At 33.7% G+C, this 12,439-nt stretch overlaps 1 protein-coding gene across 1 annotated transcript; it reads right to left on the reverse strand.

Moving 5' to 3' along the window:
• Nucleotides 1-5: 5 nt before the first annotated feature.
• LOC125620074 (zinc finger protein 888-like) lies at nt 6-630 on the reverse strand (the record flags this gene model as incomplete). The annotated part of the gene is made up of 1 exon (XM_048814382.1): nt 6-630. A coding segment is annotated over exon 1 (576 nt), but the record flags the coding sequence as incomplete, so codon positions are not given.
• Between the last annotated feature and the right edge of the window lie 11,809 nt (nt 631-12,439).

Consider the following 12,439-nt stretch of genomic DNA (forward strand, 5'->3'; position numbering starts at 1 on the left):
TCTGTACATTTGTAGGGCTTCTCTCCAGTGTGAGTTCTGATGTGGCAATTAAGGTGAGATTTTTGACCAAAAGCTTTGCCACATTCTTTACATTTATAGAGCTTCTCTCCATTGTGGGTTCCTCTGTGGTAAATAAGACCTTTTTTTTTACTAAAAGCTTTGCAACATTTTTCATATTTGTAGGACTTCTCTCCAGTATAAATTCTCTGGTGGTGAACAAGGCCTGATTTTTTATATGATTTCTGGTGTTCACTCTCACTTGTAGTTTTCCATATTTTCTTTTGTTGTAAATAGTCAAGATCACAACTTCTATATTTTGCACTTATCATTTCATGAAATATATGTTTTAGGCCCTTTTCTGGTGAATATTCTTGGGTGTGATTAGAAGTCATGGCCAGGAAGGCCAAGTTTCTATAGTTCTCTAACATCACATCTCTATATAAATTTTTCTGAGCAGGCTGAAGGCATTCCCACTCCTCTTCAGTAAAATCAATGGCTACATCCCTGAATGTTAACAGTTCCATTTCCTGGCTTTCAGGGTTCTCAGCGGTTTCCCTGTGGTTTGTTTTCAGCTTCTCCATAGCACAGAAACCTGGGCTCAGGATGCAGAACAGAAAGCCTAAAAATGATTCTAAATTACTCTTAATTTTGAAATTTCTTGTGTCTCTTGTGGATTTATGTTTGTTTTTGTCTCTGGTTTTACAAGGCTACTAATATCAATATTACTAGTTTACACATTTGTCATCAAATTTCTTGAAAAAACTAGTTAATGAACATTCCCCAAAATAAACCACAACCGTTTTAGAAATGTATATAGTTGTCATGCTCAACCTCTATTTGCCAACTATTCTACACCTATTGTATAATTTCACATAGACTTGCATAACGATGACTTTTCTGTGCAAACTAGGGTGCACGGGCACTCTTCCTGGAAGCAGCTGTAGTCTCAGATTTATCTCCCATTTCTATTAAGAATGATTACAACACATATTTTGCAGTAATGTTTATAGAATTTAATTTAATGCAATATTTTTTCCTTGAATTTCAAGTGAATATTACTTTTGTTTCTTGTGTGTGTGTGTGTGTGTGTTTTCTGCTCTAGAGATATAACCTCTTTTGACTCAATTTCTCCTTTTATGTTATCTATGCATCTCAGAAAAAAATCACATATGACATTCAGAACTATTGAATTTTCTTTCTTTTTCCATTGTTGTGAGTCCATCAAATAGGGAAATATTTTGTTATCAGATCCTTAAGTTTACTCATTAAGTGTCAATCAAGTTGAGGATGGGGGTGGGCTGGATTAATCTAACTTCAACCAGCATTTTCTTTAAACTTTTATAAATCTCTTTGTGATATAAAATTTGTGTTTTTCTAAAGTGAATTAATGTGAACTAGAGAGTTTCTTTTTTTATTGATTTACAGGGTTTTCAGAAACTGTACTCTGTCTGCTTATGAACTTTTATTTTCCTTTCTGTTTTCCCAAAGGGGAAAATAAAATTGAGATGAGCATGCTGAATACAATGTATAATATCTGCTTCTCATTGTTAGCTGGATATAGTGGATCTGTATTTCTTTCTCATAGTCATCTTATTGTCTATGTCCTTTCTTCCCCTTCAAACCTGCTAGACTAGTAAGCATCTAGAAGTTCAGATATGTTGGTTACTGTTTTATTTACAGAGTATAAATGTTTGCCATTCTGTATTGGTGAAAGTGAATTATTTGGAAGATGTATTTATTTAATACAGTGATTCCCAACTGAAAATCAGTATGTCAAAACACCCTATAGTACATCATGAAAGTCTTCACAGTGTATTTCACCAATCTAGTTCTTACTTATTTACATTTTAAAGTAATTTCTTACATGAAACACTAAGCATTTATCTTAGTCATGTGTCCTTGACTTTTTCTTGAATTCACTCTAAGGATACATATCTTATATGTATATACATGGATAATGGTGAATCCTAGGTATAACTTCAATATTAATATGTAAAATGCTGGGGACAGTGGACATTAGGAAAATATGGGCCTTTTCCCAAGAACTATTTCCAGGCATATAGACATATGCTGGGGAAATATTAAATGCATGCAAGAGACACTCGTGGTAGCAGGATGTACATGTTGGGCTTCAAATAAAAGGACTATAAGCATAGCACATTTTTCAGAAGAAAGAACCAAAGACAAAAAAAAAATTAGAAGTCAGGAAATTTATAAGTTCACATTTATAAGTAAGTTGATGTCAAGTAAGTCTGCTTGCATGTATCAGTATTTCATCAATTTAACTTAAATTTGTGACAAATTCAGTTCTTTGTTGGATAAGAAACTAAGAGAAGTAAGGACAAGATCTTGCTATGCTAAGGAGTCTCATATAACTTATAATTAAGAAGGAAAGAATTGAGGCCTAAGAAAGTGGCACTGGGAAAGGAGATTCCTACAAACATTTTATGTTTATTGTACTGGACACATAATATGGAATATTTTATTTAATTTATACATATATAAGGACACAAAGAGATACAATCATAAATATTATTTAAATTAAGTGGGAAACACTGCTTATTTTAAATGTCATTTTGGAAATATTTTGTTTCCATTTTACAAATTAAACAAAATTTAATAAGAGAAGTTTAAGTACCATTTGAAAGACTTGTAGAATATAAATCACTTCAGTTAAAAAAAGCATTATATATCTTGTTATACATTGAATAATATTCTAATTATTCTCACAATAGCAGGCCATTTAAAGACCCCAAATTCTAGTGGTAGAGTTAGACCAGAAACATACAATTACACATGGAAAAAATAATACATAGGTGTTGGGGATGCAAATCAAGTCAAGATGGCACCTGGCACTTTGCCAGGAGGAGTGGTTTGTGAAGCAACGCCAGTGAGCCATTAAGATGATGAGGATTCCTTATTGGCTGACTGCTGTATCTAGATGATGTTAATTGAGGTAAACTGTGTGTAATCAGTTGGGTATATATACCTCTGCTGTCCAGCAGAGAAGTGGCTCCTGCTACCTTGGGTGCCCACTACTTTGAGTTCTCGCTCAGTTCCCAACTGAGTTCACTCGCAATAAAGTAGTTCCCGCTTCAGCCTTCAAGTTGCTTGTCACCTCTCGGTTATTTTGCCCAGCTGGACTGTGGCACATAGGTGCTGGGCAGGGTAGCACACGCCTATAGTCCCAGTTGAACTCTGGGCTAAGGCAGGAGGGTAATTTGAGCCCATATGTTTGAAACCAGCTGGGACAACAAAGCAGAACCCCATGGGGGTGAGGGGAAGAAGGGTATAGGGAAAGGAAGAGAGAAAAGAGATGGAGAAATATAAAGATGAGGAAAACAGAGAAAGATGATGAAGAGACTAGTTTTTCTGGGGATCTCTGAATATCAAACAACCAAACTTTGTAATATGATACATGTCATGTCACACAAATAACTTATTAGAATCTTAAGGAAAGCGTTTTAGAAGGTGGTGACTTCAGTCAAGAAATTTTGTGAGTATGTACAAGTATGTTTTAAGGTATGTTCTTTATAACTCTTTATATTAAATAGTATTCTTCATTACACTACAAAAATCCAGTCACCATTCCTAGAGTGCAAAGACGAAGCAGAAAGAGCATCATATCAAATGCAGAATTACACTTATTTCAGGACATTATCTCTGAGATTATCTTGGCTCTTAAGGCCAAGTTAACATGAGATTCAAGTATGTTTAGTTATAAAGTCAGTGAGTTGACATGCCTGAAATAACCAGAGTTGGGCACAGATTCTTACATTAAAATTTGTTCTCTAAGGAATATATTTGAATTACCAATAAATTGGACTATTGATAGTATTTAATTTACATTTTAAAGGATATATATGTGTGTGTCTGTGTCTATATACACCACATTTATATGTGTGTTCATATATATGTATATATGATATAGAAATATAATTTTGGTTGTCATGGTATGGTAGATTTTATAGTTTATATATATGGTGTCACCCAGAATCTTATGTATAAGACAATGCAAGAATGTTCAGAGGTAAAATGAACAGATTATGAGAGCTATAATCTAATTAGTGGATTAATCCAATTGGATTATTGGGTGACAACTATAGGCAGGTAAATTGAGCTTCGGGTAAGTAGGTCAGTAGGGAAGTGCCTTTATGGTCCATATTTAGTCTCTGGTGAGCAGAGCGCTCTCGCTCTCTCTCTCTCTCTCTCTCTCTCTCTCTCTCCTTCCTGGTTGTCATATACTGAGCTGATTTCTTCTGCCACATCCTTCTATCATGATATTTTGTGTCTCCTCAGTCCCAAAGCCATAGAGTTGGCCAACCATACAATGAAGCTCTGAAACAATGAGCCAAAGTAAACTTTTCCTTCTCTAAATTGTTCTTGTCAGGTCTTTTCATCATAGTGATGCAAAGCTGACTAAAACAGTATATAATCTTGGGGCTTACAGCAATATTTACCTTCAACCTTTTCTGGAAACAAGGAAGAATTGCACTTTCCATCCTCCCTCAAGTTCGACATAGATTTATGACTTTATTTGACCAAAAAATGTTAAAATAAATCTGTCCCTTCTGAAATGAGACATATAAAAGCTGGAGCAGGATTCTTTACAATCTCTTTTTCTACACTGCTAATGAGGAACTACATGATTCATGATTCTTTTGTGAAGAGGTAAAAGAGTGGAATTTTGATTAACCTGGATCCTTAAGGGAGTAAAGTGGGAATGAACCCTACTTAACCATCTGGGGATCTCTGAATATCAAACAAGCAAGTTTGTATCTTATTCTTATTATATGTAATAAGAATAAGATACAAACTCAAACTCTCTAGCTTTTAACCACTCAACTTTTTGATGTTTGTAGATTCTGTAGCCCAACTAGCATATTACAGACAATTCACATGGTTTCTTACAATTCACATGGTTTCTTCCTTTCTTCCTCTTACTTAAAAAAAAATTGTTGTAAAAAATCAAGGTCTTGCAGGGTGTAGCTCAGTGGTAGAGTGCAGTATGCATTCTTAGAATTGTGAGGTCCTGGGTTGAATCTCCAGTATCACCTTCCCAAAAATTAAATAATGATGAACTTTCAAAACTTGTGACTGAATGACATAATGTTATGCATCCACATATTAATTAAGTGGTGAAGAGACAAAACAAAATTTGGAATAAAATTACCATTCTTTCGGCCAGGCATGGTGACTCATGCCTGTAATCTTAGCTGCTCAGGAGGCTGATGCGGGAGGATCCTGAGTTCAAAGCCAGCTTCAGCAATTTATCAAGAGCCTAAGCAACTCAGCAAGACCCTGTCTCTAAATCAAATATAAAAAAAGGGCTAGGGATATGGTTCAGTGGTTAAGTCCCTCTGGGTTCAATCCCTATTACAATAATAATAACAACAACAACAACAACCATTTTTTGAATGTGAAACATGCCCAATTATTTCCAACCTTGTTTTCCTTCCTCCTCTGATGGGATAGGAAACAACATGAAATCATACTGTGTTCTCATCAACACAGTATTTCAAGAATCTTTCAGTATATTAGGGATTTACTGTGGGTTGAATTATGTCTTTCACCACAGAAAATAAGTGAGATACCTAACCCTCAGGACCTCAGAATGTAATCTTTTTAGGATTACAGTCTTAACACTGGTAATCAAATTAAGAGGAAGTCTTTAGGGTAACCCCTAATCCTATATAACTAGTGTTTTTATAAAAATGAATATGAATACAAGAGTTAGACACAGAAGAGAGACAATTCAAAGACACAACAAGAACTCTGTAAAAGGCCCAGGAGCAACAGAGGCCACCAGAATTTGGGAGAGAGGCCTAGAATTCTTCTTCACAGCCACTGAAAGGAACTGACACCTGGCTCAGACTCGGAGCCTCTACAACTGTGAGATAAAAGGTGTCTGTTTTTTAAAGCACTTACTTTGTGATGATTTCTTATGGAAACCCTGGGAAACTATGCAATTTCAAAGTACAATTTTTGAATTATCCCATCTTCATAAGTTTCAATCACCTTTTAAGTTTGCCTTAGCTTTTATTGAATTTTACTAATTATTGGAAATTCTTCTATTAATTTCTGAATGTACAAAAAAAGATGTTACGATTTTTACCTTTGAATCACTTTAAATTTCAGCAACTAATAATATCTATAAATCATATATATATATACATATATATATATTAAGCAAAATTGTTCTATCTAAAATGATTGTTACTATTTAAGAAATAATTCTAAAACATGGAGCCGATAAAACTTATAAAATGAATGTTAAATGTGGGTTGTGAGTCAGCATATATCTTTCATGAGTTATGTCACCGGATTACTTGATATAGGAAAAATTCTTAAAAGCTTGAACAGTGCATTTAACTGATTTTCAATGACACTATCTATCTTTTCTAGGCCTGATTAGCTACTTGCATTATTTATAGCACTGAGTTTGTGATGGAAACATAGGTTAAGAGTCATGAATCTTTGTGCCTCAGTTGACAAGGCAACTAATACATCACTAAGCCTCTCCATTCTTGCTAAACTTACCTGTAAACCAGGAGTGTCAGTCTTGAATTATTTTTCATATTGAATCTATTGATGAACTGCAAAGGTTAAAATTAAAGCGTGATTTATGTCGTGATCAAGAGCATGGTGTTTGAGCATCAAGTGATCTGTGCAAATTAGAACCATAAATACACATCAGAACTGCTTTGTAGCACCACTGTGAAGCTCTGCATTCTCTTTCTCCATCAAGGAGATTCCTTAGGATAAGAGTGCTGATAAAAATCAGTCTTGCAGATAGGGACGACTTTGTGAGAAAGCACCTGTTTTCCATCTGTGGTAGTTTCATACAGCTGGAATTTTAAGTCTTTGAAGAGATGAATTGGAACAATATGATCTGTGCTCTATTACTTGTAGGCAAGTATTACAGATCAGAAAAGCACTCATAGTATTTCATGGTGGTTCAAAGAGCTTGATATCTCTTCCAGTTAAGGGAATTCTTGAGTCATTGAAAGCTTTACTTTTCTGCATCTCTAAGCTCGACTTGAAAGCTAAAATGTAAATTCTCTCCAGCTTATGTCATTTAGGCAGACAGGTTTCAATGATAATGGGTTATCTAGAGACATGTAGGCATAGATTAACTCAAATATGAAAAATAAGGATAAACCCACTGGGTCGCAGTGGCAGAATATCAAAGGTGGAATATTAAGTTGGAATTTTTACTGGATTATCTTAAATGTAAATGAGTAAATACTATCAAGCCTAAGGATGCTGGCAGCAGGAGTCTTAAAATGCCATTTCTTCTGCCCTGATATTAGGTCTGACCTAGCAGCCATAGGATTGTATTAATCCCTTAATCATTACATCTCACCAACAGAGAAAATAAATGAGAATTTTTCCTGTTACGTTGTTTCTGTTTTCTGTTCCTTCAATTTAAAACGAAAATAATCAATGATCACCATTTTCCTTGGTATAACTGCTTATTTTTGCCTAATTTTGAATATTATTTGATCAATTTTGGACTTAAAAATAGTTGCTCTGTGCATATGAAAATATACACGTTTTAATGATTATATTGAAATGATATGTGATGGGTTTTGTTTCAGATTGTAAAATAGTAGTGAGAAATATTTGCATACTAAATATACAAATGGTCAAAAGCTGTTAATAAAATGATTTTAAATTGAGGTATTTCAACTCATTCAGGAGATTTAATATTTAAATACATATAACAATAAAAATTCTTTCACAGCATGAAGAGTCTTACCAACTAAGTTTTTAAATTATTTCAACAGCATAAATGTGAAAAAATATATATCCTGACTGACACTTAACTCTCTTAAATGCAAAAAATTCTATTGGAAAAAAAAGTGATAAATTATTTTTGCTGAAAAAAAGTGAAGTAGCATTTAATGTTCAATTTTACAATCAGTATTTAGTAATGACTTAAGAGGAAAAATAGGTCCTCAAAGAATGATAAGTTTATAGAAGCAAAGTTTCTTACTTTTCTGCTTAGAATGGGATAATGTATCTTAAAAATCTTGAAATAATCAGATGCCTATTATTTAATAAATACAAGTTACTCAATGAATATATAAAATTGTTATTACTTATTCAATATTTGTATCTTAGCAGAAATATATTCTATACAGTGATAAAATATCTACTATTTTTGCTCAATTTATATATTCTTTTCACTATAAATTGTTTTCTGTTGTGTTCTATAGGAACAAAATGAAATTATAGTTAGTCTGATTAAATGGTTCTTTATCATTTCTTTGTTATGATATACCTAATACATATTCCTCTCAAAAATATTGGCTTACTAAGTAATGCCAATCAAACCAAGGTCATTGGCTGTCACACCCCACTATCCTCATTTACCCAGAGAAGATATTTTCTGGAAAAAAAAAATCACACACTGTCTATCCACACTTCTCAGACAAAATCACTAATCTATGAAACACATGTATTTATGTGTGTATATACATAAACACAAGCTTTAGTGTGAGATAGCATTGATGCTGTTTTCTCAAAATATATTAAGAGTCACTGAAGTTTTGGAGGAAAAGTTCTTTGATTACAAACATTTCAATTAGCATCAATATTTACCAAGTTAAACATATCTCTCAGGTTATGCTAGATATATAAATATGAAAAACAACACATCCCTTTGATTTAAGATAGTGCCTGGCTCAAAACATTAAAATCTTTTGACAGTCATCAAATACTGTATGGAAAAGTCAAGCATAGGAAACATAAAGTTAATCCACACATATTGTTGAAGCTTAGAGGAAATTGGTAGTCTATGTAGATCAAAACTACTTATATTTCTATCAGGGGTAAAGTCCACAGAACAGTGAGGCAGAGAGAAGGACTCACTAAATTTTCCTTTTGCTTATGCCCTTTTTCAAGTCTCTCTTGTAACTTGGTTGATGCCCATGTAAGAAATTTTGTACAATGGGCTTAAGCAGAAATGACATGTGCCACATTTATGCTGGGTGTGTAAGAGTACTTGTCAGTTCTCCATGCTGCCACTTCAACTGTCAGAGTAACACGGTACCAATGTATTGAATTGGTTTGATCCATAAGATTAGAAACCCAAATCACTACCTGAAATAGAACTTCTCTGCAAAGTATTAGATTTAGGTAAAGCCAGTGAAATAATGTGATTTTCTTGTTTTTGCAGCATAAGCTAGCTTATTTTTATCAAATACAATCTGATTTAATTTAATTGCAAGGGAGAGAAACCCAAATGGAATTAACAAAAGTAAAATAAAAAATGTGCAATTGTATCAAGTTGTTACATCTGAATAATGAGACATCTCAACTTTAGGAAATGTGGGGCTATAGATGGGTCTGAGGGACAATTGTGATTACAGATTTTCTCACCTCAAAGAAGAGTTTGATTTCTTATCTTTCTATTTCTGCATAGTGGCATTATTCATTTCCTCTACCTGAAAGAAATATCACCCTAGGAGCTCCAAAACTTTAAATTGGAGCCATGTCTCACGTTAATGCCCCTCTCCCATTGGGCAAAAAATAAAATATCCAGAAGAAGATAATGATTTAGTTACTTCAGTTCACTTGCTTGTGTTGAGAAAATAATTTCAGCCACTTAAGAAAGGTTAAGCTTAATACGAAAACCCAGCCCCACAAAAATGTTAAGGCAGAAATACAGACTATTACCTCCCATTAAAATTATTTGTTTGAAGTGCTGAGGTGGAGGTTCACCAGAAAAAAATAAAGGTCTAAGTATTTCTAGGAGGGAGAGGGGATTTTTAAAAATGTATATAATCCCACTCAACTACCAATAAAGTATAGCAAAATCTAATTAACCTTTTTTTTCATTCTTCAAATATTTATAGAATTTCTACTATGTACAAGACACTGTTGTAAGTACTATAGGTAGAGGAACACAAAACAATAAGGTCTTTGCACACTACGGTTTGGATTTATAATGCCCTACAAAGTCTGGTATTAAAGGAATGGTTCTCAGGGAGGAAAAGTTTAGAGATTCAGACGTTAGGCATCGAATCATGGTGGCTCTGACCTGATGAGTGGATCAATCTGCTGATAGCTGAATGGGAAGTGGGACCTAGATGGAGGATGTAGGTTACTTACTGGGGCTGTGCCCTGGAAAGGTTTGTCTTCTCTCCAGCCCTTTCCTCTTCCCCTCCTTGCTTCTCCCCTCCCCTTTCCTCTCTCTTTCTCTTTTTCTCTCCATGGCTTCCATGAAGTGAGCAGCTTTCCTCGGCCATGCCCTTCTTCCATTATTTTCTGCCTTACTTCAGGCCTGGAACCATGAAATAAATGACTATGGATTCAATCCTCTGAAAAGATGAGCAATTTAATGTAAAGTCCTTCCTCCTCTAAGTTGTTCATAACAATTTAAAATGAAAAGCTTACTAAGACACTTCTCCTTAATGAATATTCATATTTTATATATATATATATATATATATTTTTTTTTTGGTATTGGTTCCTTACAGGTTTCTATTGTATGACACCTAATGTCTTTATGAAGTTGGCAATGGTAAACCAGATTTTCATGGTTTATATTCATTGTGGTTTACATAATATTTCCTTAAACCTAGAGGGAGCAGTGTAACAGATCATGTAAATACCAGTTAGATTTTTTTTTCCTCTAATGACTTGATCATGATTGCTATGAGGCTTATGCAGTCTTTAGAAAAGAGTAAGTTTGTACAAAATTAGTATTACTTCTTCTTTAAAGATAATTAACCAATGAAAAGACCCAAAATTTATGGGAATATTTTTATTCTGAAATTATTTTCTATAATATAGTCAACGAATAGTTGAAACTCTAAATATATCATTCAGCCACATTTTTACAGCAGATTACTCTAAACTTTAAGAAAACTTATTGCAAATATATTTATATTTGAAAATGATCCAGCTCTTTTATTTTATGTTAGCAAGTATTTTATAAAATACCCAATTTTACAAAAATTTCATGTTTGATTAGGAATTTTAAAATTAATGCAGCAAAATATTTTCTATATACTTATCTTCTTATTAGAGATTCAGAATTGAGTCATAAGAATATGAAAATCAACTCATTTTATACACTACAAAATGTATAATTTGGTAACTGATAATGACCTAAAAAGAGCATGCTACAGGGACACTGCTACATTGATGTTCATAGCAGCACAGTTCACAATAGCAAGACTGTGGAACCAACCTAGATGCCCTTCAATAGACGAATGGATAAAAAAAATGTGGCATTTATACACAATGGAGTATTACTCTGCATTAAAAAATGACAAAATCATAGAATTTGCAGGGAAATGGATGGCATTAGAGCAGATTATGCTAAGTGAAGCTAGCCAATCCCTAAAAAACAAATGCCAAATGTCTTCTTTGATATAAGGAGAGTAACTAAGATCAGAGTAGGGACGAAGAGCAGGAGAAGAAGATAGATGTGTATAAGAGATGAGAGGTGGGAGGGAAAGGGAGAGAGAAGGGAAATTGCATGGAAATGGAAGGAGACCCTCAGGGTTATACAGTGGAGGGGGTAGAGAGAGAGGAGGGGAGGGGAGGGGAGAGGTGGGGAGGGGGGAGGGGGGAGGATGGGAAAGGCAGCGGAGCACAACAGACACTAGTATGGCAATATGTAAATCAATGGATGTGTAACTGATGTGATTCTGCAATCTGTGTATGGGGTGAAGGTGGGAGTTCATAACCCACTTGAATCAAAGTGTGGAATATGATATGTCAAGAAATTTGTAATGTTTTGAACAACGCACAATAAAAAATTAAAAAAAAAAAAGAAAAAGCTATTGCAAAACTTCTGTGAATCAGGGGTATCAGAGTTAATTTAGTGGTCATGTTCTTCTTGGTATTCGCAAAAGATTCTATGAGGGCAAGGCATATGTGTGTATTTTTGTTAAATTCCTAATTCCTTACAGATAGGGTGCTCAAAAATAGTTCATGAATATTGACACAGTATGTCATAGAAATATCTTTATAAGCCACACATCTTTAAATTTTTTGAAAGTTTAATAAATATGCACCTGTACTAAAGAGTGTATATATTAAAAGGGCTACATTTAGAACTTAAAGATCTAACTTGGGTATTAATAGAATATGATTAAATAAAAAATACTGAATCTTAAGTCCTACATAATGAGAAATTTCAAAAGTGCCTAAAATATTCTTAGGAAATACTTTACAAACTCTCAAAAATAGATTGCATTAAGATTATTGGCAAACTAAATTTATTCAGATTTTAGGTAAAACATTTAACACCTTATCTGAGGAATGTAGTAATGTAACTTAGAATCAGTAAGTTATTGCATTTGGATGAATTTTTAGAGACTATGTAATATATTTCCTTTATTTCATATTTTATATTCTTGCCTGTTTATTTCCTTTGAAATTAAATATTCAGAAAGGAAGAATAATTAATATATTGCCA

This window comes from Marmota marmota, unplaced genomic scaffold (assembly GCF_001458135.2).
Source record: "Marmota marmota marmota unplaced genomic scaffold, marMar, whole genome shotgun sequence".
Classification (NCBI taxonomy): domain Eukaryota; kingdom Metazoa; phylum Chordata; class Mammalia; order Rodentia; family Sciuridae; genus Marmota; species Marmota marmota.